General features: G+C 38.9%; 1 protein-coding gene across 3 annotated transcripts in view; it reads left to right on the top strand.

Annotated features, from left to right (window-relative positions):
- The first annotated feature begins 6,873 nt into the window (after positions 1-6,873).
- Positions 6,874-26,606, top strand: part of LOC121871385 (DNA polymerase theta-like) — a 69,468-nt gene continuing 49,735 nt past the window's right edge. For 2 of the 3 annotated variants that reach the window (XM_042373610.1, XM_042373612.1), the window contains exons 1-8: positions 6,874-6,961; positions 7,173-7,268; positions 13,756-13,928; positions 16,660-18,639; positions 22,267-22,378; positions 24,752-24,867; positions 25,663-25,787; positions 26,156-26,303. In XM_042373610.1, the coding sequence (XP_042229544.1) occupies positions 7,247-7,268; positions 13,756-13,928; positions 16,660-18,639; positions 22,267-22,378; positions 24,752-24,867; positions 25,663-25,787; positions 26,156-26,303 (2,676 nt within the window). In that variant the 5' untranslated portion in view covers positions 6,874-6,961; positions 7,173-7,246. Of the gene's footprint in view, positions 6,962-7,172; positions 7,269-13,755; positions 13,929-16,659; positions 18,640-22,266; positions 22,379-24,751; positions 24,868-25,662; positions 25,788-26,155; positions 26,304-26,606 lie in introns of those variants that run through there. The other variant, XM_042373611.1, reaches the window with a different exon arrangement.

The following is a 26,606-nucleotide window of genomic DNA, read 5'->3' as shown; positions in this document are numbered from 1 at the left end:
TGTCCATGCCTTATGGTATTTATTTAATGTATATATTTGTGGAAATAACCAACCTGTTTTTTGTATTATTTGTATTTCCTAGATGAAGTGATTGTTAATTATTTTAATGGCCATAATAATTTATTTTATTTCTATCAATGGATATTTTCATGCTACTGTGATTTTAGAATGTACTGTACGTATTTAGATTTTTCTATAAGTATCACAGAATACTAGGGTAGTTTCTAGCATTTGATCAAATTATTTTAAGACTGAGCAGCTTTTTTTACACCCTACAATGCCAGTTGTGTGCGCTGTGCCCACAAAGTCAAGCTGACATTTCTCAGTAGATAGTACAGTAGTGCCAAATAGCCACCACCTTTGACCACTAAAGGCATGAAGTGAAGCAGGGACAGATTCAGGACTCTGCCTTCTGAGGCACATTACATAAGAGATAAATAATAAAATTTTATGTATACAAACCAGGCAACCCCTTCAGAACCTGCCCCTGTTGCTGAGGTCATCCTTACCACCACTATGTGCCTGCCTTTCCTGCCTGCCAGCCAGGAGGAGGGCTCACACCAACACCCAGGTTGTTGATATTCTTGTTTAACTGAGCGTGTTTAAAATTATATACAGTATTGTTCAGCTGCCCCTGGACTGGCTCTTTCTGTGTTTCTTATGTAAGCAATAAATATTAAGATTACTGTTAATCCTTTTCATTCATATCCTCATTATTAAGGTACTGTATTATACTATGTTCAGCATAGTACTTACACAGGTTCTTGACTTTCCGAAATAACTTGGCGTCATCGGCAAACATTTGTATAGAGGAGTGTACAACGTCAGGCATGTCATTTATGAAACAAACAAACAACAGTGGGCCCAATACACTGCCCTGTAGTACCCCTCTTGTGACAGGTACGGATGATGATTTCATACCATTAATCACCACACACTGCTTGCGGTCATGTAGAAAGTCTTCTATCCACGCTAGGACATTTCCCCGAATTCTGTACCCTTCCAGTTTGATTTTCAGCCTTTCGTGGGATACACTGTCGAAAGCCTTAGCAAAATCTAGGTAAATATTGTCGATATTACCACCCTGTTCCAGAATATGGGTCCAAATATCCAATACCTTGAGCAATTGTGTTAAGCAGGAGCGCCCCGGCATAAAACCGTGTTGGCAATCCTTTACAAGGTTGTTTCGTAGTAGATGTTCCATTGCGGCATCTCTGATAATACTCTCAAGTACTTTATATATTATGCTGGTCAGGCTCAACGGTCTATAGTTGTTCGTGGAGTGGCGATCGCCCTTCTTGAAGATAGGACTCACATAAGCCACTTTCCATTCACTGGGGACCTTTTGTTCATCCAGGCATTTACAAAACAGGATCTTCAGGAGCTCGGCAAGCTCGTTCCACAACTCTCTTAGCACTCTAGGATGCACCATGTCAGGGCTGAGACTCTTATGGAACTTTAGCTTTGACATTTTATTTCTAATACCCTCTTCTGTGAACACAATGTGGGTCAGTGCTGTGTCGAACCGTCTGTCCTCGAACGCAGGAAGGTTAGTCTCATCCTCTCTTGTGAACACCGAGGAAAAGAAGCTGTTCAATGTCTCAGCTTTATCCTGGTCAGAATCTGTATAACTACCATCTTCAAGCCTCAGGTCTGATATTCCTACTCGCGTTTTTAATTTCGACTTTGCAATAAAACGCCTTTGGGTTTGACTTGACCTCGCTTGCAACCAGCCTCTGGAACTCCTTTTCAGCCCTTCTACATTCTATCTTTGCTTGGTTTCTGGCTCTTGCATACATCCTCCTGTCCTGCTCATCATTTGACCCAACCCAAGTCTTGAATTTCTGGGTTTTCTTCTTAAATTTGTCGACCGCCACATGGTTCATGTGTAGGATCCCCTTGTATTCATAGAGGCACTGGGTTTGGTTTTGGGTATATATTTATCAATCAAATGGGTCACTTTACTAGTTATGATATTCAGTGCAGTGTCTGCGTTCTTGTGCCTCAATAAGTCAGGCCAGTGGATACCCCTCATCTTTTCCCACATCCCGTTGTAATTTCCCTTGTAATATTTGCATCTTGGCCTGGCCTTATCTTGAACTAGGTAACAGTTAAATCTGAATGACAACACTATATGGTGACTGGTGCCAATTGGGGCAAGGTGTTCCATTTTGGCCACCATACCCTCCTCGTTTATTATGATGAGGTCTAGTGGCTTGGGTGTTTGCTCCCCTCTGTAATGTGTCGGGTCTCTAACATGTAGGAACAGAAAATTATCTCTGAGTTTCTACAAAAAAGAGTAGCAGGGTTATTCAAGTCATTTAGGGTGAACTCGATTCTCCAGTCTATTTTTCCAGTCTATTTTTTTTTTATTGGGCACCTCCCTACATCCTGTGCAAGGTGAAGCGCAGAAGTGCTTACAGCGCCCATCTGGGAAGCATGATAAGTTCATGCTTGCCTTTATGACTCATGAGTTAAGGGCATAGAAGCCTGATGGGTCATAGGTTTTTTGTCAAGGGCATAGAAGCCTGAAGAGTCATAGGTTTTTGTCAGTAAGTTATTGGAAGCTCCAACAACTTTCCCTGAATACGAATTCTCAACTTTTCGACTTACAACTGGTACCTACTTTACTGCTAGGTGAACAGGGACCAATGGGGGCTAGGAAGTATGTTCAAACAACTTTCCACCGGCCCGGGAATCGAACCTGTGACATCTCCCTTGCGAGGCAAGAGCGGTACCGCTCTACCACCGGCGCCCCTACTTCTCCAGTCTATGTCGCCATAGTTAAAGTCCCCCATGATAAGGAGGTAGCTAGAGTTGAGCATAATCGCATTGTCTATTAAGGCTCTTAAGTTCCTTTGATTTAGTGGGCCACAGTTTGGGGATCTGTAGATACACCCGAAAATAAGTAAGTCCCTTCTCTTTAGTCTAATTTTACACCACTTGGGTTCTTCAAAAACATCCTCTCCCTGTACCCTCGCCTGGCTGGCTCTAAGGTCTTGCCTAGTCTAGATAACCACACCCTTCTTGCAAGTTTCTTGAGAAAGGTTCGTAAATGAGTCATATCCAGCAATACTGAACTCACATTCCTCTGGGTCGATTCTCCTGTTCTTGTACAACTCCCACAATATCCGGTTGGTGTACCTTAAGTAGTGTTTCAAACTCCTCTATCCTATCAAGGAACGTGTCAGTATTAGTGTACATGACATTCAAGCCAGAATTTGTTCTCGGTAACATCTCTGCTCTTAGTAGTAACCCCCGCCCCCCTCCCATTCTCAGAAGCTGCAACATTTGCTAAGTACAATGTCATTGTTTACAAGGCGCTCGCCTCCTCCCGGCTGATAGGCGGAGCTGGTGCCACCTCCCGGGCGGGGGGTAGAGCGGATGGAGGATGCGCTGCTGTTCCCCGTCCCTGTGTCGTCACACTTGCTTCCACGACTCTCTCCCTGAATGCAACCCATGTACACCCGGCCCCGCTCTTCCTCAACTCCTCCCTTCTCTGCTTCAAGCCCTGCAGGAGCTTCCTGTGCTGTTCCCTCTGCATTACCGAGTGATCTGGGTGAATGAATACACTCCGAAATGCCTCGCTCCTTGCTAAGTTTTTTGCCTGCTGAATAACTTCCCATTTCTCCTCTTCACTCACTAGTGTGATCCTGAGGGGGCGAGGCTTGTCCCCCTGTTTTTTTTTCCAGCCGCCTCACATCCTGAGTGGTTGATGGCATCTTCAGAACCTCTCTACAAATATTCTTAAACTGCATCTTATCATGTGTTATCTTACTCTCAGTTCCCTCTGCCTGGCTCTGGGGACGCCAAAAACTATTACATTGTTCCTGTGCTGGAAACGTTCTCGTTGTTCCTCCTCTCCCCTAACAGTAGGTCCGTTAATTTTAATTTCTACTCACTTCTTCAGAGTCCCTAGCTGCTGTAGAACCTGTTCTGAACCTGCAATACTCTCCACCCCTCCCATGGCCTTGCTAATGCCTCAGCATAACTCCTCTTAGCAACCACCTCCATTCTAACGGCTACTTCCTCAGTCTTAGCAAGGATCTCTTTCCCAACTTGTTCTAGTTTGGCAACCAGCAAGGCTCCAGCTTCACCTATTTTCGTCCCTAGGAAACTCGTTCCCCTATGGCTTGCAATCGCCTCATTCACCTTGACTACACAGTCAGGGCAATACCAGCAACAGCCTTCATGCTTTACGGCAGTTAGTAACTTCCTAAACGTTGCATTAGTCAGGCCTGTATCCTCTATATCCGACGTCCCCCTGCAGTAATCACATATACTCATGGTTGTTGTTGTTGTGGGGGAAGTTTTTCAGTTAACTTCGGCATTTGTCGGTATTTATGTGCTATCTCTATGTGCACTGCATTTTGCTATGAATAACCGATTTTATACACCCACTCAGTCCTTTAGAAACACAGAAAAATAAAATAAAACTTTCAGTAAATTTGCACTTGCACACCACTCTCTGTTAGAAAGTCAAAAATATATTTTTCTAGTGTACAGGTATGTGTGTGTGTTTAGACAGAATATGACCTTCATTTCTGGCGGAAATTAGCAGCTTTTTTTTTAATCAAATTTTTTTCGTTGGACGTTTTCCGAAAAAAATAATGGCTAAGCGAATAAAAAATACACCAAAAACCACTAGAAAAACAAAAACGTAACGTAACCTAACCTAACCTAACTGACTCTCACCATATGATGGAATCGCCTATTTCTTACCTTATTGGCCTGGCTGCTGACGTTGATTCCACATATGTTGTTCTTTGCGGTATTTACATTGTCTTGCACTTAGTACACTTTACTGAGGTTGGAAGAACACCATGCGATTGAAAAAGTGCGAGTTTCTTCGTTTTTTCCCCAAAACTCGCAATCAGCTCCATATAATTGAAGTGACACCAATCGCAGACTTCTATGGTCGGAAATGAATTTGAATTTCGAAATATGAGACCCAAAATAAAACTTGAATTTGATTGGGCCAAAAATACCGTGAATTAAACCCAAAATCATTTTAATTGGTTGCAAAAAAAAAAAAACTGTTGATTGGCCGCGTGACGTGTAAGGGAACACATGCGCGTGATGATTTATAAAGGAGACATGCAGTGTGGGAGGTGAGGTAGGCAATAATGGCGCAAGATTAATGGAAGAAAATAGAGACTTTTTTGATACGTTTTCTCAGTTATTATACATTTCCGACGGTAGTGTAATAGATGAAAGTTATCTTATAATTAGACGTCTTATTCGAATATGATAATAGATTAGTGGTAGGAATGTGTCGTGTGTAAACGCAAAAATACCAAACTTTCTTTGGGGCGGTAATAGGATAGCCAAGCTTGTTGATTTTATTTATTTATTTATTTATTTTAAGTAGTATTTCCTTATAACTTTCTTTTCCTGTTCTCATCGACGACTATTGTAGTGGACTCCCTCGCCGTTATGTCCCACATGTGGCACGCACCGCCCGTTCTGCCTCACATGTGGCACGCACCGCCCGTTCTGCCTCACATGTGGCACGCAACTCTGCCAACCTCCAGCCTCCCGCCGCGCCCGGAGGGAACGGGAGTATTGCAGTGGATTCCTCCCCTACAAGCACCGAACCTTCTCGAATTCCCAGCCTACGCCTCCAGCGCCGCCCACGGAGCGGGGGTCAACTGTCTACCCACGCCTACCCCCGCCTTATAAGGCCTGACACCGTTGTGACCAGCCTCTCTCTTTCTACACAGTGCCACCAGCAAGCAACACCTCCTCCTCCGCGCGAGCCGTGCGGCTGCCGCTCCCGCCAGCGACCTTGGTGTCCGCTCCCGCCAGCGACCTTGGTGTCCCTCAAGCCCTTGCCCTCACTCTGGGCACCCTCACCACCCAGCTCTCTCTACTCAATGCTTATTACCATGCTACCTACCCAGCAACAAGTTGCATTGTACATCCAATGCAGTATGTATACAGTGAGCACATTGTGAGTTTCCTTTCTCCATCCCATCCTGAGTGTGAACCAATATCTCATACCCCCACACTATATCTCTCTGTGCTATCACTGTGTACACTGTATCTCCCTGTGAATGGTGTATCGTAGGCACAGTTACAGTCCATGAGAAAGTACACAAACAAAATAAAATTTAAAGTCTCTGTGGCACCTATAACACAAGCTGGCAGTGGTACCTTTCCAGCTTGCTTACCAATTTGTATTCACTTAAAGGTATTTGCAAATTCTTCCACGGTCACTGATGACACTATGACCTGATTTAACTAAAGGCACAGTACTACACTCCCTGGTTGACCTTTATCACAGCCGTGACCACAACTCCGTAAAAATATAAAATAAAAGCTTTGTCATATGGCAATGATTTTGTGGTTGTAGGCTTCTTGACCTGGGCTGTATCTCTAACTCGGTGGAGATTGAGTTTTAAGAAATACAATCGCGTCTAGCATTAAAAATCCTACATCGATTCACTGTCCAATTCCTGACGCTCTACATGAGGCCCGAATGTCGGACCCTATGTTACACGACCCGACCCTCCCTCCCGTCCTTTTCACTTGCCTTCCCAGCTTCCCATATATCTTCGTATAGTCCGCAAACTTATTAATGTGGTTCGATGTATACTCACTGATATTGTTATGTTGATCATAAACAGGGATGGGTCCAAGGATAGATCCTTGTGGGACTACTCTAATAATCTCTTCTACATGTATTGTGTACACTGGCAGGACAACAACTTTTAATACTAGAAATAATACAAGAGAAAAACTATATTTAAAATATATACAGTTTTTCTTCAAAAAGCCATTAACCCCCTCAAAAGAGGCAGTCTAAGATTGACTTACTATGGGTTTATTTTTAAGGGAAAACGAGCCAATAAACCAAGTGTCGGGAGCAGTGTGTTATAAGCGACGGCACACACGGGCAATGTCCCTCCCCGTTTGAGTCGTCAGTTAAGACGTTTTACAAATTTTAAGGATTTCTCATGTAAGTCTTTCTCTAGCATCTCAATTTCATACTTAAGTTAATCCTACTTAAACAGGTATTGTCATGTTAAGTTTTGGCTAAATGTACAAAACTTTTGATGGTTGATTTGATACATTTATTGTCGCCAAACCTTTACTTGATACTTTTAATGTCGGCCTTAATAAGTTAATGCCTAATAATCGTAATTAACATTATGTATTATGTGTTTTAGGTGTCCATGAAGAAATGTTTTACCACAGCACAAGAATATGTGAGACAAATTAGAGCTGCCACCAGGACTGGGTGATGGAGGCTAGAAGGAAAGATGGTGAGTAACAGATTCTGTTTGTTGTTTTTCAGCGTCATATATTAGGTGTTCAGAGCAAGCAAGTTCTGATGGTGAATATTCGATTTATGGCTGCAGCAGCAGTTTTATATGAGAATAGTTTTTGTAGTGTATTTACTGTAGGTGTGTTCCTCATGTAAATTCTGACCTTCATTTCTTGTAAAAATGGGAAATTTTTGTTAAAAATTAATTTCTAGATTGTGCATCTAAATACACTAGAAAATCTCTTGGTGAAGGTGGAGAACATGGTTACCAGTAGAAATAACGGTCAATTTATAGTAATGTACCGGTCTTTATTTGGTGTTGAAAATAGGTTTTCCTATGGTATTGATGAGTTACGAATGAATTTGATATTCATTTCCTCCGGAAATCACTATTTTATTTTATCCCCCCCCCACCAAACAATCGTAATGGAAAAGTTGGATTTTTTTTAATAAATCACATAAATAAAATACCAACCAACAAACCTAACCAGGTTGCACGTCTTCCGTTTCTTACTTTTCGGCTGAAGAAATCTGGTGACACCTCTAGCGTATTGCCAGATACCCAAAGAATGTTCTATACTACTGAGGGTATATACAAACACTTGTTGTCTTTAAAAGTAGGTTCTATTCTCGTACGGGAGATAATACAGTAGGAAGCCTGTGGGCACGCCACCAGGACTCAGTCTTAACTACCTCTACATCTATCTATGTATTACTACGCGCTGGCCTATACAGATGCCAGCATTCACAAGCTGAATACATAAAGTATAAATGTGATAATTTATATACATAATATGGTGCACAATAAATAGAATATTACATAGAATTAATACATGTTCTGTAATACTTTACTATACATAATTAATAATAGTAATATAACAATATACAGCTGAAGGTACTACTTTGTGTCCATATATATCATACAACACCGCCAAATGTGTTGTTCTTCACGCAGTGTACACTGATTTTTACACTTTGGACAAACACGTAGTGTTTAAAAAAAAAACATTGCCTCACTATTTTTCTGATGAAACTCGGCAATTGACATAAAATAATCTTTATCACAATGTTTGCACAGCTCTTACACCTGTTCAGCCTTATCTGGTTCCGAAAATGAAAATCTACGCTCCTAGACACTCCCACGCATTGTTCATTGGCTAAGACAAAAAACTCTTGCCCAATAATAAGTTTCCTATCACTATAGCCAATAAGAAACTCCTACACCACCCCCGCACATGTGCTGTGGACGCTTAAAAAGCGAAGACGGAGGTAAGGAGCACTGCGTGAGGGGGGTCAGACCTTTTCCTCGAGATGTAAACAAATCATGGTGACACTTGTGACTCACGAATTCTAATAATAATGACAATTTATATCTCGCTTATCCTTAATTTCCGGTGGAAATATCATAGAAGAAAAATGTCTTAGAATTTGCTAAACATTACGAAATACATATTAATAACAGAGAAAGAAAGACCGGTGTAAGACTATAAATTCACCAAAATATCTTATGGAATTCAACCAAAATTTCTGGAGATACTATTTACATGATAGTGAACACGAAAATGGAAATGACAATGCACAGAACCAAACAACCTGACCCAACTACCCAAACCAACCAAACCTACCTAACTGTACCTAATTTCCCAACTGGACCCCTCTGCATATTAAGCATAAAGAAATTTATTTGATATCTGGTACCAATGAGAACATCTTTCTTGAAGCATCATTGTGTAATTTTACATTTCTTCGATTTCTTCTTCCCTGTCGGCTCTCTGCCACATTTTGAACAGTTGCACATCCTCCCAACTAGTCCACGTTGACAGATGACTTATGATAATTCATATTCAGTCAATTTCACCACTAACAGCTGACAAAGCCATGAGAGGCTTGTTTCCAGTGTAGGTCCATTTGCCAGCAGCATCTGGTGTTCTTAGAGCCAATACTAACCAGACCCAATGTTGCTTAACTTTGCTAAATGGACAAGAAGCTGTATTTCCAATGCTGTACAGTACAGGGCGTCCTCGCTTAACGTCGGGGTTACGTTCCTGTAAATGCGATGTTATACGAAACAACGTTAAGCTGATCAATTATCCCCATAAGAAATTGATAAAATACGGGAGTTACGTTCCTGAGCCTCCCTTTGCCCCATGAAAAAAGTTACATATCCAGAAAATTATTGCCATTTCTATAGAAAATAGTATATAGAACTACAGTACTAAGTTTGTATTGGTACTCACCGATGGGCGGAGGTGGTAGAGCGAGTGTGTGGTGGATAGTGGAGCGAAGGAGGAGGATGGCGGGAGCTGAGGAGGAGGGTGAATCACTGAGACTCTGCAGCTGCCTCCTCCTCCTCCTGCTGTGACTGGGGTTCCTCCGTCGCTGCTTGCTCCTCCTCCATTGTTGCTTGCTCCTCCTCCATTGTTGTTTGCTCCTCCTCGGCTGCTGGCTGTTTTGAGGAAGCTCCTTCTGTTGTCCCGCGCCGAAAAAATGAATCCAGTGTTGACTGCTTGGTGCTACTCATCTTCTCCTTATAGATCTCGGTGTAACAACCAAGACTGTCCTCAATGCTGCGTTGAACCTTTGAGCTACGTTCTCTGTTTGGGTCGTCATCTAGAAGCATTTGCATTGCTTGCTGGAACGTGTTCAATGATTCTGCCAACCTCCTTGAAGTTAGCGTTCTTTGAGGTTCTTTGTCGTCGTTGTCATCGTCTTCAATGGGACTGTTCTGTTAATTGTTGCAGATCTTCGTTGGTGAGCTCCTCTGTTTGGGATGCCAGGACGTCCTCAATATCCTCTGATTCCAGCTCATCAAAGCCTGCCTGTCTAGCCAAGCTGAGGATATCCCTATTCACTGCTGGGACTAAGTCCGTAAATCCCGTAAAACTGTTGATGCACTCGGGCCACAATGTACGCCATACACCATTCAGGCAACTTTCTAAACCTCTTCCCATGCCTTGCCAATGTTGTGAATTGCATGAAGAATGTTGAAGCCGCGCCAATATTCTAGGATCGTTGGTTTATTTTCTCCGTCTGTAGCCTTGAGCAACTGGGCCATGGTACGTAGTAAATAATATGCCTTGAATGCGGCGATGACGCCTTGGTCCATAGGCAGCATCAGTGCTGTAGTGTTGGGAGGCAGGAATACAACTTTTACACTGTTATGCAAGTCGTCGAGATTGGGAGGATGAGCTGGAGCATTGTCAAGGATTGGAAGAATTTTGAAGTTAAGGTTCTCCTTGGCACAGTATTCCTTCAGTGCAGGGACAGCGTACACATTTAACCACTGGCTAAATATGGTGCCGGTTATCCATGCCTTTTTGTTTGCCTTGTAAATGACAGGAAGGTGATCCTTAGGGTAACCTTTCAGGGCCCGTGGGTTGGCAGCGCGAGAAATCAGCATAGACTTCAGCTTGAAGTCACCGGCAGCGTTCGCGCCAAGCAGCAGCATCAAGCGGTCTTTTGCTGCTTTAAAACCTGGCGTTCTTTTCTCCTCCTTCGAGATATAGGTCCTCTCAGCCATCCTCTTCCAAAAGAGACCAGTCTCATCCACATTGAAGACTTGCTTCGGTGAGTAGCCTCCTTTGCTGGATAATCCGTTTGAATTCTGGCGGGATTGTCTCGGCAGCAACAGTATCTGAACTGGCAGCTTCACCAGTCATCTTTTTGTTGTGGAAGTTATAATGATGCTCAAATCATTGAAACCATCCTAGGCTGGCCGTAAAGGTCTCTTCCTTCGATCCTTCACCCTCTCTGCCTTTAAGTCGTCAAACAAGGATCTGGCCTTATGCTGGATAACCATAAGAAACTTCACGCCCAACACGTGGTAACTGTGACATCATTGATTTTCACTTGTTTTTAAATAATGTAGTAAGTGGCTTATAACTCGATTATTATTCATTTGCTTAAAGTACTAAATATATTCATAGTTTTATTTTTTCAAAGAATTAATCTAAAATAACCAAATATTGAAATCGATAAATATAATACAGTAACTGTTTGACATATGAAGCAGTATAACAGTTCAGCCACATAGAATTGTGAAATACTGAATACATTTTATAATTTATTGCAAAGGTTTTGAGAGGTAAATAAATATTTGACAATGATGTATGAAGTTGTAATATGATTAAAAAAGAAATAAAAAATGATAATAAAAACCCACACAATAACTGAGAGGCATTCAACCCCTTTCTATGTCCTAATCAACTCTTTATTATGTAAGTACTGTACAGTATATGACTCTGTCCTTGACTGTCTGTCTGTCTCACTCACTGTCTCTCCCTCTTCCTGTCTCTCTCTTTCAGTGAGTTATTAATAATAATACTGTCAAAGGCAGTTAGAACACCAAAATGGCCACTTTAGTGTTTTCTCTCCTCCACACACTGGTGCAGGGATACTGTATGCCATTACTGTTTCATCTGAGTCTATTACACAGTGTCTGCTCTCTAAGTTATGTCAAATTACATTACAGTACCATATAATGTTTACATTGCAAAGATAATTAATTCCTTCATGAAACACTCAAGATTATAGTAGTCTATGTAGAATATGTATTCTTGAAAATTGATGTGAGAATCTTATGACAGCCCTGGTTGTAGTTGCATTGCCTATTCATTAGGATAATTTCTTCATTATTTAAGCAAATATACAAACATTTGGAAACTTTTCATGATTTTAGATAAAATGCTAACTTTGGTTTGTTTAATATTTTTTCTGACACTGATACAATTGAAAATAGTTCCACCAATTACAATCCCATTACACAGTCTTACTTCACCAAGTACTGTATTGCCAGGTAAAATTGCCAGTACTGAATACATGGTGAGGTCGATGGAACTTTGGCTAACTGTACATGTCTTGTGAGGCAGTACCTCCAGTCTCAGAGGTACAGTATGACAACTACATTACCTCTAGTCTCAGAGGTACAGTATGACCATTACATTATCTCCAGTCTCAGAGGTACAGTATGACCACTACATTACCTCTAGTCTCAGAGGTACAGTAGGACCACTACATTACCTCCAGTCTCAGAGGTACAGTATAACCACTACATTACCTCCAGTCTCAGAGGTACAGTATAACCACTACATTACCTCCAGTCTCAGAGGTACATGTGAGGCAGTAGGACTACTACAATACCTCCAATCTCAGAGGTACATGTCTTATGAGGCAGTATAACCACTACCTTCAAGGTCAGAGGTACTGTACATGTCTTGTGAGGCAGTATAACCACTACCTTCAGGGTCAGAGGTACTGTACATGTCTTGTGAGGCAGTATAACCACTACCTTCAGGGTCAGAGGTACTGTACATGTCTTGTGAGGCAGTGTGCGTGCCGCACACTTCAATCTAAACTGTTGCTATGCCTTGTCCCTACCTTTCCCTCTGAGGAACTTTTTCACCCATTAGAACATGGATTTGATCCTTTCCTCATCAGACATGTTCTTGGGGCCCATGATGACTTCTGAGAATAAAATTAGGCTAATTCTGGTAAGATCATAAAGGAACTGGAAAACCTTCATATCCTTCAGGAAACAAGATCATGTAACATTTCTATTCATCTAGTAACTCACCATTTAGTTGTTAACCTGACATGACTTATGCCTCCCAAGCTGTGTCAATCACTCGGTGGGATTGTGACTGCATGGCCATGTTCAACCAATCACTGTACTGCAACATTGTCTTGGGCTGAACTTTGCTGCATTAGACACCCGAAGATTGTTGGGTTGTGTGTCTTTACACTTTTTTCTCGGGTTTTTGCTTTGGTTATTGAATGCCTCCAGAAGGCTGCCTGTCCTATGCTGTATAACAATTTGTAGTTTAATGATTATTTCCAACTAATACAGTAAAGCTGACAGTATAGAAAGGAGAAATTTGGAGTATAGACACACAGATATTGCTTCCCTACGAGGAGTTCCCCATCATCCTTCATTTTCATCTCAATAAACTACAGTGGGGTATGCTATAACGAATCTAATTGGTTCTAGAACCTTGTTCGTTATAGCATTCGTTCGTTATAGGATTAATCCGTTCCAGGCCCCCAAATACAACCACTTAACACTGAAAAATATAATATAAAATTGTAAAAATTGTAAAAAAGTGCATAAATATGCATCTAAACCCCTGAAATAAAGAATATCATTAATATTTGTAATAAAAAAACAATAAATTAGAAAAAAAAAAATTAAATAATGTTCGTTGTAGGAGTTTCGTTCGTTATAGCATTCTCAATTTTATAGGTAAAACCGTTCGTTATAGGAATATTCGTAGTAGGATCCGTTCGTTATAGCATACCCCACTGTAGTTAAGGTTTAGCCACAGTGTTTGGATATTCCTTGCTTCTCATCACTGCCTTTTATACATTTTCTCATATCACCTGGTGCAAGAATTCATGGTTACATAATACTGTCTGTCTATCAAGTTCATAACAGTTACAAATAGGCATCAATTTAAAAGATTTTTATCTGTAAAACTTGATTTCTCTAGGCTGTAGACCACGCTGGAAATATCTTGGAAGATTTGCCATTCCTTTCCAGTCTGGTAATAGAGTTAAGGCGAAGCGGATCCTCCCAGTTCCACCTGCACCTGATGAGATGGCACGGACAAAGTCTGAAATAAACAGTGTTGACCAGAGGTTGGCTAATACTCAAGCGTTGGATGTAAGTATTTTGCCTTCTGTGCTTTTTGTATCATTGTTTATCACAGAAAAGTTTTCACTAGAACATAAACTCTTACTGTATCATTTAAAATGCACTGTGTAGAACTTTGATTAATTGTCATTTACTTCTAAAAGCAGAATACTTTTTCCTTGGCCTATAATCACCCCACCTGTCCCTATTATTTTATCCATTTCACGATATTCATGTGTGACTGGCTAATCAGGAGTTGTAGGGAACCTGCCAAAGAGAATGGGAAATTAAAAAACAAAGGAGCCAGCAACTTTACTATACATTGTGTAGAAATCATAATACAGTACAGTAGTCCTGTGGTTGGCAAAAGTGCAGTTGGCAAGCCTAAAGACTTATGGGAAATAGGGGGCTAAGTTCCATGGTTGTGATCTGTATTACAGGTACAGGTCTACCACCGATTTTCCAGCGCCCTTGGTTTCAAAGCCTTGCCGCCTTATCCGTTTTGCCGAACCAACCGAGGTCAGGAAGTAATAAATCAACAATACACCTATGACCCACTAATTATGCACCTCTGTGTCTCTAAAGCACCATGGACTGCTAGAAACGTAAATTAAACAAATATTAAATGTAAATTCAATGTGAAAAAAGCCATAATTTTGAGCAAAATTACTGTTCGTACACACTTTGTACACCCACCTCTCGTTTTATGCAAGGGTTACATTCTTGAAAAACACCGCTTAATTCAAAATGCTTAAATTAAATGCAGACCCTTCCAGGGAAAGGTCCTCTTAATTTCACCACATTGGATCCTACAACCGTGGTGTCTGGATCTGTTGGAATGGTGATCCATTACGATTGCACCAAGAATGTTAAGACCAGGTACTGCACCCTCAGTTCAAGATATCCTTGGCACTTCACGCTTGGAGTTTCTCAAAAGATGTTTAAATAGATTGTTGGGTAATTCCATTACAGTTAACCAAGTGATAGCAGGTCATAGGCCCCAAACTTATATGCAATATGAGAAAGCTTGGAGCCCTTTTCAACAATTTATTAAGTTAACTGTTCAAGACACATTGTTGGAGACAGTGGTGTTGGAATTTTAAGAATTTCTGTTCAGGGTTAAAGGCCTTCAAGGATCTACAAGTGCATCTTATAAATCAGCACTGGTTGACCCTCTGGCGTGGGGTTTTAATATTTCTTTGAACCCAAGAATTTATCAAATGCTCAGATCGTCCTTTTTCATTCAGAAATCCCCTCGGCCCAAGAGAATTTCACCTTGGTCACTAAATAAAGTTACTACATTTCTTATGGGGCCTAATTACAATATAAATCTGAACCGGGACAGATTGCTCCAGAAGGCAGCCTTCCTTCTAGCAATCGCAACAGGTATGCAAATCAATGAGCTGTTTTAAATTTCCAATAATCCATCATTATTGGTATTATCTGAGGAAGATGTCACCCTTTTTCCTACGGAAATTCTAAGAAAAAATGAAAGGGAGGATTTTCAAGCACACCCTATCAGGATAAAATGGCTAATGAATGCCCAGTTAAGAATCTTCAACAATGGTTAACCAGATTCCCTAATCGAGGCCCCTATGTATTCTCATCACAGGATGGTAAGAAATTGTCTCCTAGTCAAATGACAAAATATTTATCTCAGTTGGTGAGTTAAGCAGACCCTGGCAAGAAATTTTTGGCACATGACACCAGGAAATATGTAGGGTCTGTGGCCTTTCTGTGGTATGTGAGCCTCAGTCAGATCAAAGAAGTGGGCTTTTGGAAATCTTCAAAAACCTTTCAAAACAGTTATCTTCATCTATCTCTGAAAGATGCTTCACATGTGGTGGTCCTGGGGTCCCCTCCCTCACCTCGTCCATCTCCACAATCAGGACCTTCTTCCTCATCAGAATAAAGTGAGAATCCTGACCTAGGATATGTAGCTTATAATTTTACCTTCTGGTAAATGTTTCCTATTAAGGAAAATATTACAAACAGGTTTATAATTATTATCTGGACCTAAGCTAGTGGAGCCTTATATGCAATGTCACCTCCCTCTCCACCTTCTGTTTGGGTAATCAAAGCTAGACGTCGCATTCTGGATTGAACAAAAAGCCTTTTTAAAAAAACAAAAACAGTTTTTGTGATAAAGGCCAGAATGCGACGTCGACATCCCACCCATCTCTACCCTCGAGAGTTGACATTTGTTTATTGCTCACTCTGGGGCAAGAGATGATAGCAGTGATGCGTGTGCTTGTGGGTGCGGGAGAGGGTTTTGAGAATAGCAATTAAATGCCAGGTAGCGACGTGTCCTAATATTATGTATTTTAGTAATTATTAGATGCATTAATTGCCTGTATGTTGGCCTGGCGAGTTAATGCAGGGCATATACATAGGCAGGTACAAAGCTAGACGTCTGATTATCATTACCCGGAAGGTATAAAACAAAGAGATTAAACCTTTATTCCTCACATTTATGGAGGAATACATTAGACTCATGAGAGATAAAGCCGCCACACTAATTTGCAGATACATAAAAGTAAATGTTGCGGTTGGTGAAATGGTATACAGAGTGAAAACCATGGATACTTGAAATCTGTGGTTGGCGAGGGTCTACTGTATGTACTTGTATTCTTCAAAACTGCAGATGATGTGGAAGTCATAATGAAAGGGTTGAATAAAGTAACAAGATATTTTAAGTAATGATAATTTTGTTTGTAAATTTTAAGTAATTATAATTTTTATTGTAATTTCTTCTCTGCAGAATAATTGTATTTTTGAAGATTCTTTCTGCAATCTGGATGTTTTGGATGGTGTGTGTGAAGCTGAGACTGAGTACACCAACATCAGGGTTAAGAGATCACCACAGGGGGTACCGTCTGCTTCTCACCAATTTAAAACTCACTCAAGCAAACGGAATGAATTAGTAGAAGGTCCACTCCACAATGCCCAGTCTTTATTAAATAATGCTACACACAAACGCACATGTAATGAAAATCAGCTCTCATCAAACAGAACTAACTCTTCAGATCTAAGACGATCACCCAGATTGAAAAAACCAACTTCAGACAGTGCAAAAAAACAAAAGCATGATACAACATCAAAAGAGTTTGCCAAACATAATGTTAATGTAAAGCAGAAGGAAAATGTTGTGGCCACTGCAGTTGGAGCTGATACTCTGGAAGCCATTGATGCTATGGATCTGGATGACAGTCTTTTCCCAGATGAAATTACTTCTCCAGTAGATGAAATACAAAGAGAAGAACGTCTTGGATGTGCAGTCCAGCGTAAGTCTCAGGTGCATAATCATAATGAGAATTCCGGGCACTATGTTAACTTTTCATATAGTGAAACTGTCAGAAGGTCACAAAGGCTCAGAATTAAAAACAGTAAAAGCAAAACTGATTCTACTGGTTCCTCAGATATAAAGAATAGTAATGAAAATGCAACTGTCAAAGTTTACGATCAAAGAATTTTTTATTCAAACTGTAAAAGCAATATAGGAAATGGTTGTACAATTGGTACAGATTCTGCATCAAATGTAAATTTAAATTTTCAAGAAGATTCGTCTAATTGTGAGGCATATAAGGAAAGGCAGAGAAATTCTTTATCGGGAATGTCCACATCTCTAAACAATGCAGCTCAGCATAAGTCAAATAATACATTAGAAAATAAGAAGGACTTGGTGAGACCAAAAATTAATCATAAGAAAGAATTTAGAAATTCATCAGATTCTGTAAAAAAAATGTCTACTATAAAAGATGAGAAGAGTATGATAGAGGTCTTCGCTGATGTATTTGCTACTGGATTACCACTTGAACAAAGTAAACAACTTCAGTGTGGTAAGAATAATAAATCGGAATCCATAAGAGAGGCAGCTAGACATAACTCACTGTTCGATAGCTATTTAGAAGATGGTTCTCCAGGGAGTGATAAACAGTTAGATAAAGGAGTAAAGCAGAATGATGAACTTCCAACTAGACAGAAACAACAGACTCTTGATGCCACTGAAAAAAGACAGTCATGCTCTGATATTCCTAAAGCCAAGAACGGTGAACATGTTGGTCCTCAGATACAAGTGGCTGGTCCTCAGACACAAGTGGCTGGTCCTCAGATACAAGTGGCTGATCCTCAGACACAAGTGGCTGGTCCTCAGATACAAGGGGCTGGTCTTCAGACACAAGAGGATGGTAAAATAGTAAATTCCAAAATTCTCCACGCATTTGTTAAACCTGGCACAACTGTTGAATCCTTTACACCTGCTAAAATGTACAACTCTGCACTTGTTATGTTTGATAATTCTAATAATCCACTGACACATGTTAATACTGAAGCACACATTACCGTCCAGATATGTGATAAGGTTAATAAATCTAATGAAACTCGAGTACAAGTTATCTCAGGTGAATCTGTGGAGATTCCAGCACTTGTTAATCCTCCGTCCAAGGAAAATGATGCACTATATAGAAAAGAGTTTATGCGTGGAGAGGCCAAAATGCCTGTTAAATCTCGGTCAGCTGATGAGGTCAAGAGTACAAAGAAAGACATTGAAATGCTTGTTATATGTGCAAAAGCTAAACCTGAAACTCCTGTTCAGTTCCACAACTCAAAGTCTCCCAAGAGTGAGAAAGGTGAAGTATGCTTAAGAAGTCCTTTTAGTGAGAATAATAAGACTCAGAGTTTCCTTACTACCCAAGAGAAGATGGAGTTGTCGTCATGGGGACTGCCTGATGCTGTGTTGGAGGTGTGTTGAATGTTGTACAGTACCTTATGGTTAAAGTACGTATGTTATTACAGTACTTCCTTCTTTAGTGGACTGTACTTTTTTGTCAGTTTTAATTTCTGCTTCACTCCTCTTAATTGGAAATAACTTGTGAATGGTTTAGTTGATAGATATATTATTTGGTTTCATTTATTACTGGAACTACAGTACCAGTGTGTAGTACAGTAGTGAAAGATAATTGAAGTACAGTAGATCCACTTACCTTGAAAATTTTAAAACTTTTATTGAGTTCCTCATTATAATTAGGATTTTATTTCTTGCACATACTTATACTGTACAGTATAAAAAATATATGATACATTGTGTAATGACAGAAATATAGCTGCAGTATACTGTAATATCATAAATTGGAAATACCGTATATACTCGTCTATAACCCCCCCTCGTTTATAGGTCGACCCTGATTTTTTTACCAAGAAATCGTTAATTTATGATATTCCTCGTTTATAGGTCGACCCACGTTTTTGAGGGTAATGGAACAACAAAAGCTTCAGTAAAAACGCTCTACGTCCTATAAACTGAAGCTCCCGTGCCCGAAACACCGAGTGCTGAAGGCAAATTGTTTACCATTTATTATTACGACACGACACTTTACACCACTTTACACTGAAACGCGGGTAGTTTCAACAAAAATATTGAATATTTCCATTCAAGTATTTATTCAAGTCAATTAGGAGGGAATATTATTGTAATACAACAGTTTTTTAACTAAACCATTCAAAAAGCGATTACGGTAACATCTTTTGAACGAAAGAAAGCGAAAGTCATTGTTTTCGTCACGATTTTATCCCACTTTCCACTGTAATACGTACGTAATTTCAGCAAAAATATTACATTTCCGTGAATGCATTATATCAAGCACAGTATGAATAGAATATCATTGTAATATAACAGAATTTTAACCGAAAACTATTAAAAAAACGAGTAACATCTCAAGAACATCGGAAGCTTAGGTAATGTCTTTTGTTTACGTCATGTATTTTATCCTATTTTACATTGAAATACATCACGTTTCAGCAAAACTACTATTTATTTCCGAGAATATATTCATTCAGGCGCAGGTTAGGTAAAATATACGTGTGATGTAATAGTTTTTTAACTGAAAACGATTAGAAAAACACGTAGCCTCTAGCCCTGATCAAGGAGAAGACTGGGAGAAGCTGTTTGGTGCTGCAGACGATGACAAGGAAAATGATTTTGATGGATTTTAATGAAAATATTCCGAAATATGGTATCGTAGTATTTATTCAAGTCAATTAGGATAGAATATTATTGTAATACAACAGTTTTTTAACTGAAAACCAATCGAAAAGCGATTACGGTAACATCTTTTGAACGAAAGAAAGCAAAAGTCATTGTTTTCGTCACGATTTTATCCCACTTTCCACTGTAATATGTACGTCATTTCAGCAAAAATATTACATTTCCGTGAATGCATTATATCAAGCACAGTATGAATAGAATACCATTGTAATATAACAATATTTTAACCAAAAACTATAAAAAAACGAGTAACTTCTCTTGAACATCGGAAGGTTAGGTAAAATCTTATGTTTTCTTCATGTATTTTATCCTATTTTACATTAAAATACATCACGTCTCAGCAAAACTACTATTTATTTTCGAGTATATATTCATTCAGGCACAGTTAAGGTAAAATATACATGTGATGTAACAGTTTTTTAACTGAAAACGATTCGAAAAACACGTGTACCGTCTAGCTGATACACTCAACAGCTGGTGGTGCGTGATGCGTGATGCGTCGTTGTAAACAATAGGAGGTTGAAGTAGATTACCGGGTATTATATTAAGTGTGAAAAATAGAAAAGGTTTTTATTACCGGTATTTTTTGTAGATCAATGAGAACTGTGATACCGTATATGATAAGATAAGTTAGCCTGTGCTAAGAACTTCAACATAGACTACTGAAAGCCCGTTGTAAGGTAATTTAGCCTATTGTAAGTTGGTGAGCTTCATTTGCTGAAGGAACCGCACAACTTTTCATTACTAATTGGTACATATTTTACGTTACCATTGTTTACTGGCAGTAAATGGTAAATATTTTTCATGTCTGAAGCTAAAAGTTGCTCCTCGCCCTTCCCATCATGCACGGGTTCAACCTAACAAAACTATTACGCTTGTATAGGACGACCCCCAATTTTTGCCCTAAAAATTTGGTCCTAAAAACTCGAACTATACACGAGTATATACGGTAGTAAATATGAATATGTAATATTATAAAACTAAAATCACCAGGTAAAGATTTAAGATTTAAAAGGGATCATTAAAGAAAGACTTCATTAGGTAGTAGTAGTAGTGTGGGTATAAATACCTTGGTGGAAGAGACCTTTAGTAGAGCAGTGAAAATAGAAGTGAATATAGATAAGTCACTGACAACTCAAGGTGATCAAGACTTATAACATTCAGGCAACTTGAGTGTCTTGATTCACTTTCTTCCTGACATAAGTTGAGGATGAAAGGATTTAATTTCATGGAAATTCTACTCTACTGCTCAACAGGGTATAATTGAATTTAGCTGAGAGTGAATAAGGTAATGCCAGTGGTTTCCCAGATACAGAATAGACTAAAGTTTCCTTGTATACATGACCAGATCTTATTTAAAAGAACTGTACTGTCCTGTAATGAAACCCAAGGTGTACTTGGGTGTAGAAGGGGTTCAGGTCACCAAATATATACTGGTATCGTAAACCAAAGCTGATTTTCTCATTGACTCGCATTGTAAATTGGGAGATACATTCCTATGAAGAAAAATCTTCCCCAAATGTAATAAAATAATTATAGAACATGTTTTTATGCTTTTTTTTTGGGGGGGGGCGGGGGGCAATACAGAGTAATTCTAAATAAAACTAATAATTATAATAGTATAGTACAATACAAGGTAATAAGTTTATTTATTCCAGATTAAACTGTACAGAACTCTACTCACTGAAAATGGTACAGTAGTAATTGGCAGTTAAGTTTAGCTGTATAACCATTGCATCTACTGTAGCACCATATATGTCTTAAGCAACATTAGCATATAACTTGTTTCTCTCATCAAAATAAAAAGATTGAAATAGCTGGTCAAAAAGTAGCATTTTTCAAGTACGTACAGTATAGTGTTACATTACCAATACGGAGAGTTTTGATTACACTGTCCTAAAAGATGTAGCAGAACTGTGCTGTCTCCCAGCCACCCAACAATCCCCCTGCTCAGTACAGGATACTCACAGATGTATCAGATGCCTCAGATCCCTGTGTCAACTTCTTGGCAACTTTCAGTGTTATAAAACTTCATAGAAGCATTAATAGAATAAAGATTCTTTGAAAAAGCAAATCTTCATAAACTGAGGCATACTGTACCTGTACAGTACAGTACTAGAACTATTAATATTCACATTTAGTGGGTACGAAAAATTTGGCAAAAACATTCTTGAGTTTGTGAATTTGGGCCCTGTAGTGACTCTTACACCTGGTCTATTATGAATCTTGAAAACTTGCTGAACTGTGTGAGTTGATAGATGACCTATTGACTTACTTTTATGTTCTGACTATGTATAGTACCAAAAATTATCTTTTTTGCTACAGTGTTATCTGAAGAATGGAATCAAGACAATGTTTCCTTGGCAAGCTGAGTGCTTGAGCTTACCAGAGGTTCTTGATGGAAGAAATCTGGTGTACTCTGCTCCCACATCAGCTGGTGTGTTGTGTTTAATAATTATTGTCCATTATCTATACTTGTCATTTTTACACCCAAACTTCCTGTCAACTGAGTTTAGTATTATACAGGTGATTTTTTTACTCAAGAACCTTAAATAATTCCAATACACTAAAAACTATATTAGTTAGGAACCTAATATTTTGCATAAATGTAACCTAATGTTACAGAAAGACCTGACATGATCCTGAGAGTTATCAGGTATCAAGTGACCCATCAGTGGCATTGAACAGTTTTCACTCAGTCACACCATGGTGCTTACTGTGTTTCTTGTGTTTTATTTGTGTGTGGTGAGCGCCATGTCATGACTGAGTGAAAACCGTTCGACGCCACTGATGGGTCACGTGATACCTGATAACTCTCAGGATCATGTCAGGTCTTTCTGTAACATTAGGTTACATCTATGCAAAATATTAGGTTCCTAACTGTGGTAGTTTTTGGTGTATGGGAATTATTTAGGGCTCACAAATAAAAACAAAATTGCCCTGTCTGTAGTATATACAATGAATTAATATAAAGTGTTGGAGATTGCTGTAGATTTTATGGATTTACTGTGTATACTGTGCACTCACAGATAGCATGTGCTAAAAGGGGCCGTTATACCATTATACTGTACAGTGGTCCCTCGATTAACAAACACAATTGGTTCCACAGAGTCGTTTGTTAACCGAAAATTTTGTTAACTGAATCTATTATTTCAGTGGGATATTGGGTAATTGGTTCCAACTCACAGAAATAGTATACGTACATACAAAGTAAAGCCAAAAAAACGCATAAAGTCAGAAACTCCCTAAAAATCCCCTAAATCGCCCTTAAATCACTATACGTACAGTGGTCCCTCAGTTAACGAACGGTTCGATTAACGAAATAGCTCCCATAAGGATCTTTAATTCGGTTAACGAACAAAACTTTGATTAACGAAATCCTTACAACAAACACATTTTGTTGTGAGCATCAGCAGATCAGTTTATATTCAAATTATTCGCTGTCTTGCAAGGATTCCAGCAATGCAAATTATATTCTCCTAAATTTAGTGTGAGATATTATATAAGATCAAAACTTTAAGCCTAAAACCCTGGCTGGGCAGATGGGGGAGAGGGAGGGAGGGAGGGAGAGGTGAGGTGATATGTTTGACAGTTGGCGCTGAAGGTCTAATGCATGTTTATTTATCAGCCCTTAAGAGTGACTAAGTTTTTCTCTTATAAAATGCCACTGAAACGAACTGGGAGAATATAATTTACATTGCTGGGATTCTTGTAAGATAGTGATCAATTTGAATATAAACATCCTATAATCTGCACTAGACATAAAAATTTTAGTACTGTAATCATTTAGTACATGTACAGTACAGGTTTGCACTTAGGTCATTTATTTCTTTTACGTTTCTTTTAGTATGGTGTGTGCATGTAAATGAATAAAAATAAATGAAGAAATTTATGTAAATCTACCCAAAATACAGTAAAAAATGTTCCATTACTAAAATGTACTAAACTAATGTACTCAAATTTTTATCTTGTGCAAAATATACGACATTTATATTCAAATTAGTCACTGTCTTGCAAGGATTCCAGCAATGCAAATTATATTCTCCTAACTTTAGTCTGTGATATTATATAAGATAAAAACTAAACCTACTGTATAACCACCAAACCCTGGCGTAGGAGGGAGGGAGGGGACTGGGAGGGTATTGGTGGACTTGCCGATCAGCTGATGACAAATCGTAAGGCTTTCATTAATCAAAGTTTTGTTCGTTAATGGAACCGAAAATTCTTATGGGAGCTAATTCGTCAACCAAAATTTTGTTAATTTAACCGTTCATTAATCGAGGGACCACTGTACATGAATGCTTCATCTGGGCACTGGTAAACACATTGTTATATGTATATTTACATATTTATTAAACTAATTGAACACATTTCATATCTTGTAATAATGGCATCAACTCTGGGTTAGGTAATTCCATTTCTGCATCACTGACAGGAGTAGAAAAGGCAGACTTCAATGATGATGGAAGTGGTGGTGGTGAGTTAGTTGGTAATAAGGTTGGGAGAGGTGATGTGTTTGGTAACTGGTTGCTGTACTGCCAGGCGTTGGTGATCAACTGATGTATCACAATTCCTTTATTCTTTGGAAATAATTGGTCACTGCCACTCATGGAAGACAAGTACAGGATCAGGTGTTACCATTATTCTCATTTACTGAATGTTTTCTCTTTTTTGTCTTCCATAAATACTCTGTAAAGAATTTTGAAATAAAGATTTTTTTTTTAATAGAGTAAATGTTTAAATATGGCTTATGGCTGTTACTGATTGGGGGTATCTCTTGGCCTTTTTTACATTTCTTTATTTTTTCCAGGCAAGACTCTTGTGGCTGAACTACTGTTGTTAAAAAGAGTGGTGGAGAATGGTCGTAAGGGAATGTTCGTCCTACCTTTTGTATCAGTAGCTCGGGAGAAGATGTACTACCTCCAGGTCAGTACTGTATCCATGTTATTTGTTAATGTTGATTATGGAGTTAAATAATGATAGAGGAGCATGACAAAGATAACACCTGTTGATCTGCTGGAGAGTAAGAGACAGAAGGTTAGGTTCAGCTAACTAGATTACAGGTACAGGGAGTAGGCACCTACATCACTCACTGGGAGTCCCTGAGTTACCAATGTCCCACTTACCAACACTCACTTATACAAATGGGGCCCAGGTACAATATCCTTTACCCAGTTACTAGATATTATTAGAAATACAGTAATATCTTTGTTAATGAAGTGGATGTGTTCCATGACCTCATCTCATTGTCAGAAAGTTTATTATGTAGACACACACAAAACACATACAAACAAATAATATTGGGAAAATCTTCTCAGAAATAATCAGAAAATTTTTTTTAAAAATTTTGAGTCAAACCCACAAGTCCACTCTGTGCTTTGTTATTAATAAAGCATGGAGTGGACTTGAGGGTAGACTCAATATTTTTAATAACTTTTTTCTGATTATTTGTGAGAGGATTTTCCCAATATTATTTATTTGTATGTGTTTTGTGTGTGTGTGTCTACACACACACACACACACACATACAATACAGGTGAAAAAAATAATTGTCCTAAGGTCAAATACATAAAGGAAATACAGCGTATACATTTCTTTGTACACAAGTAAAAGGTGTTTCTGAACTGCTATACTGTATTTACCATTGAGCAACATGCAAATATTACATTCAGTTTTCTTTAGTGAGTTACTGAATCATCACTTGCTATATTTTTACTACAGAAGATGTTTAGTGTTGCTGGTGTACGTGTTGAGGGCTTCATGGGCTCCCAAGGGCCACCAGGAGGTCTGAAGGCTACTGATATTGCTGTGTGTACAATAGAAAAGGCTAATAATCTTGTTAACAGGTATGAATGAATAAGTTTTATATTAACATATGCAAATCTGCTTATGTTAATGAAATGTCTTTTACATCACAGTATAACCTTTATTATTCTTACATATCCATTCCTGGTCCTATGTTGATAGTTGAGATCCACTCGCTCCTGAAACTCTCTTATCTTGTAACATTTAAAGGCATTCCACTGAAATGATAAATAAAGGCTATACAATACAGTACTGTACTGCTTGTTCACATTCATTCTTATATTTCTCCTAGTGTGTTTATATACTGTTGAAATGGAAATATATTATTATATATAAAGAGTTAAATGATGGCAAAATATTTTTTAGGCTTTCAGAGCGTTGGATAATAGGAAATTTGATACTCTTGCAGGTTATTGGAGGACAAACGCTTAAATGAACTTGGCATAATCGTGGTGGATGAACTTCACATGCTGGGTGACTCTCATCGAGGGTATCTCCTGGAGTTGCTCCTCACCAAAGTCATGTTTGTGTCTCGTCACTCCTGCAGCGGTAAAAAGGTGACAGACCCGGCGTGTTCCTTTGTAGGATCTTCCCAAGACATCCTGATCTCCATTTATAATGATTTATTTGTTTTTGCAGTGAAACCTCACCAACTTGAATTTTTTATACTGTATTTCAGAGAAATTTAAGTTCAAAATTCTAAGCAGCTTCCTTATATAAAGGTCAGATTAGGCCGATCAATATGAAGTTATGTGCATGGTATGACAGGTGTGTACCACCTCCACCTGTGTATACTAAGTGTCAGTGCCCAATTTCAACCCAATCTGTGTGTAGAGCAATAGTGAATGTGAACTCTTATC

The sequence above is a fragment of the Homarus americanus genome, unplaced genomic scaffold, assembly GCF_018991925.1.
Source record: "Homarus americanus isolate GMGI-L3 unplaced genomic scaffold, GMGI_Hamer_2.0 scaffold45698, whole genome shotgun sequence".
NCBI classification, from domain to species: domain Eukaryota; kingdom Metazoa; phylum Arthropoda; class Malacostraca; order Decapoda; family Nephropidae; genus Homarus; species Homarus americanus.
The sequence above is the reverse complement of the archived record's forward strand: the minus strand, read 5'-3'. Positions and strand labels throughout refer to the sequence as shown.